The 2,500-nt window shown below is 36.7% G+C and overlaps 2 protein-coding genes across 7 annotated transcripts in view; one reads left to right on the top strand and one right to left on the bottom strand.

Annotated features, from left to right (window-relative positions):
* Window positions 1-1,663, top strand: part of LOC125038355 (inactive pancreatic lipase-related protein 1-like) — a 22,447-nt gene extending 20,784 nt beyond the window's left edge. For all 6 annotated transcript variants that reach the window (XM_047631843.1, XM_047631838.1, XM_047631840.1 and 3 more), the window contains 2 exons: window positions 1-146; window positions 360-1,663. The exon at window positions 1-146 is cut by the window's left edge and continues 34 nt beyond it. In XM_047631843.1, coding sequence (XP_047487799.1) covers window positions 1-146; window positions 360-477 — 264 coding nt within the window. In that variant the 3' untranslated portion in view covers window positions 478-1,663. The remainder of the gene's footprint in view (window positions 147-359) is intronic.
* Window positions 1,664-2,221: 558 nt separating this feature from the next.
* The window catches only part of LOC125037856 (pancreatic triacylglycerol lipase-like), an 8,764-nt gene continuing 8,485 nt past the window's right edge, over window positions 2,222-2,500 (bottom strand). Inside the window, exon 6 of the mRNA XM_047631098.1 lies at window positions 2,222-2,500. This exon is cut by the window's right edge and continues 669 nt beyond it. The gene's annotated coding sequence lies outside the window, so the exon portion shown is untranslated.

Below are 2,500 nucleotides of genomic sequence, written 5' to 3'. Positions count from 1 at the left end.
ACCTTCATGCTGGAAGATCACCAGGATCTGAGCGCGGCCAAGGAGGCCTTAGTGACCTGGAACGCTGGCTGGTGTGGACGCGCCTGTGAAGATAGCGTTACGATAACAAAGGTCACTGTGCAGAACGTAGAGAAGAGTGGTCAGCGGTAAGTTCGGGAGAGTTTGAAGGAGATAAAAGGGGCATTGAAGTTTCTTATTAAATATTTCCTTGAAATGAGTATACTTCAGGGGGTAAGTTCCGTGTAAATTTCTCCTTGTAATATTTGTGTAGTTTCGTCAAAGCTACGCTGATAGTTTTTATCATAACGTCGGTAAAGTCACGGATAAATCTGAAAACGGTGTTAACTTTCTGCCAACAGGAGACAGCTTGGGCGATCTGCACAAGAGGGTTGTCAGCGGCCAGCCGACACCGCCACTACATTGCCCAACGGAGGCACAGTCAAAGTGCCGCTGTCACAAGAGTGCCAAATAGTATGAAGAGTATTAATGAAGACTTTAACCCTTCTTTCTAACTAGCAGATTTTTTAAAGCGGGTGTAAGGAATCATCTCCAAAGAGCCTGGGTATTGGCTGACAATAATATAACGTTGACATTAGGTGAAGATATAGTATAGACAATAGCTAGTCAAAGATTGCGGCGACAGCGGTTACTAAATCAGGGCATTGGCTCAGGGTCACTCTACCTGTAAAACCATATCAAAGGAAATCCAGGTCAAAGGTCGAATCATAGGCATATTAAATCTAGGCATAATGGCTCAAGGGACAGACCATATATACGGTGTGGCTCAGTTTCCATTACGGGAAATGATGCGAAGGCGACGCTTGAACTCAGACTTCAGCGTCGATTAAAGTGATCAATATTTACTTTTAAATCATGCGATAAAGAAAATATACATAGATGTGCAATGGAAGTCATAGTTTTGCCAAATTTAACTAAGTTGCAAATATTGTTATGGTTATTAAAGAAATCACACACATTTTAAACCGAAGTCTGGACTTGATCATCGCATCCACATCCTTTGCCGTGATGGCGGTAACTTTAAGCTTAGAGTTGACCTTAGCCTTAGTCTTAATTCAGGTCAGCTTAATAAGCCTTGATTCAAATCATGATGACATTTAAACCTAGGTCACTGTTTTATATCGCAATGACAGTTAGTTTAAGTCATCAGAGAGATAGATTAAACTCCTAGTAACATGTAGCCTAGATTATTACAGTGGCATTAAATCAAAGACATCAGTTTTGACATATATCTTTTAGTGAGTGGATGAGCATGCACAAGGTCTCAATAAGTGGTTGTTTAGACCTCGATCATGTGCAACGCTAAAATCAAAACGGGGATTTAAAAAAGACTCATGTTGGCATTAGAATAGCGTAAGATATTTTTAAGGTATCCTAGCCTGATTCTCATTTTTATCATCTCTTTTATCATCTTTGCTCACATCACATATCATACTTATCAACAAATACAAGACCGAAATTGCAAGCATTGCATGAACAACTGTTATCATCCTATTCATCTCATCTGCCATCATACTGAGAAATCTTTTTTTTTTTCATTAATCAGGAAAGTACATTGTCAAATGTTTCAGCGATCTTTTCATCTTTTTGTATGTTGTATTTTGAGAAGATAAGTTGTAGAGACAAAAAAAAATTATAGTCTCTTTTTCTTGTATCTTTTATTCCTTTTGTTCGCTGTCAATCAACCAGGAAAAAACTCTATACATTAGATACACTGTGTGTGTGTGTGTATGTGTGTGTGTGTGTATGTGCGTGTGTGTGTGTGTGTGTGTGTGCGTGCGTGCGGGCGTGTAGTTATGCATAAATAAATATATTACGCAATCATAAATCACGTTTGTCATAATAACCAGTTCATTATACAATATGATTATCAGAATTCCCAATCATTTATCACCCCTAATGATTGACATGATGAATACAAAAACAAATCGTTCAGCCACCTCATAGTTGACACACTTTCCAATATGATTATGCAAAGTAATTAATTAACGCGAGATGAACTGAGCATCTCAGCGCCCATTGCAACAGTTGACTTTTAAGAGGTAATATGATTTGACATTTAAACTATGTTCGTCCCACTTTGCTGTTGCACATTTTTGCAAATTTCCTGTGATATTAAAGTTGATGTGTATTTCTTTTATGTGAGTAGAAGAGCATATTAAGATAAAAAAAAAGTATTAGACAGGGTAAATAAAACATTATGAATTATTCAATCATATATAAATATCATATAAATATACAAAAGTAGGTACATGTTTATTGTACTTAAGAATTCCATGTATATCTAAGACTGAATGTCACTTTTAAAATGTGACTCACACAAATATGACAAATATATCACTTTCAGCAATATATAAATATTGCTAGAATATATAAAAGGGAGGAAACCGCTCGTCAGGTCATCCCAGTTTTGCACTTTTGAAATTTAAACGAAAACGAAAAGGCCTGTTTTTAAAAATAGGCATTTGAAAACAAACTGGAA

Source organism: Penaeus chinensis, chromosome 24, assembly GCF_019202785.1.
Source record: "Penaeus chinensis breed Huanghai No. 1 chromosome 24, ASM1920278v2, whole genome shotgun sequence".
Taxonomy (NCBI): Eukaryota; Metazoa; Arthropoda; class Malacostraca; order Decapoda; family Penaeidae; genus Penaeus; species Penaeus chinensis.
This window is presented reverse-complemented; position numbering and strand designations above follow the sequence as displayed.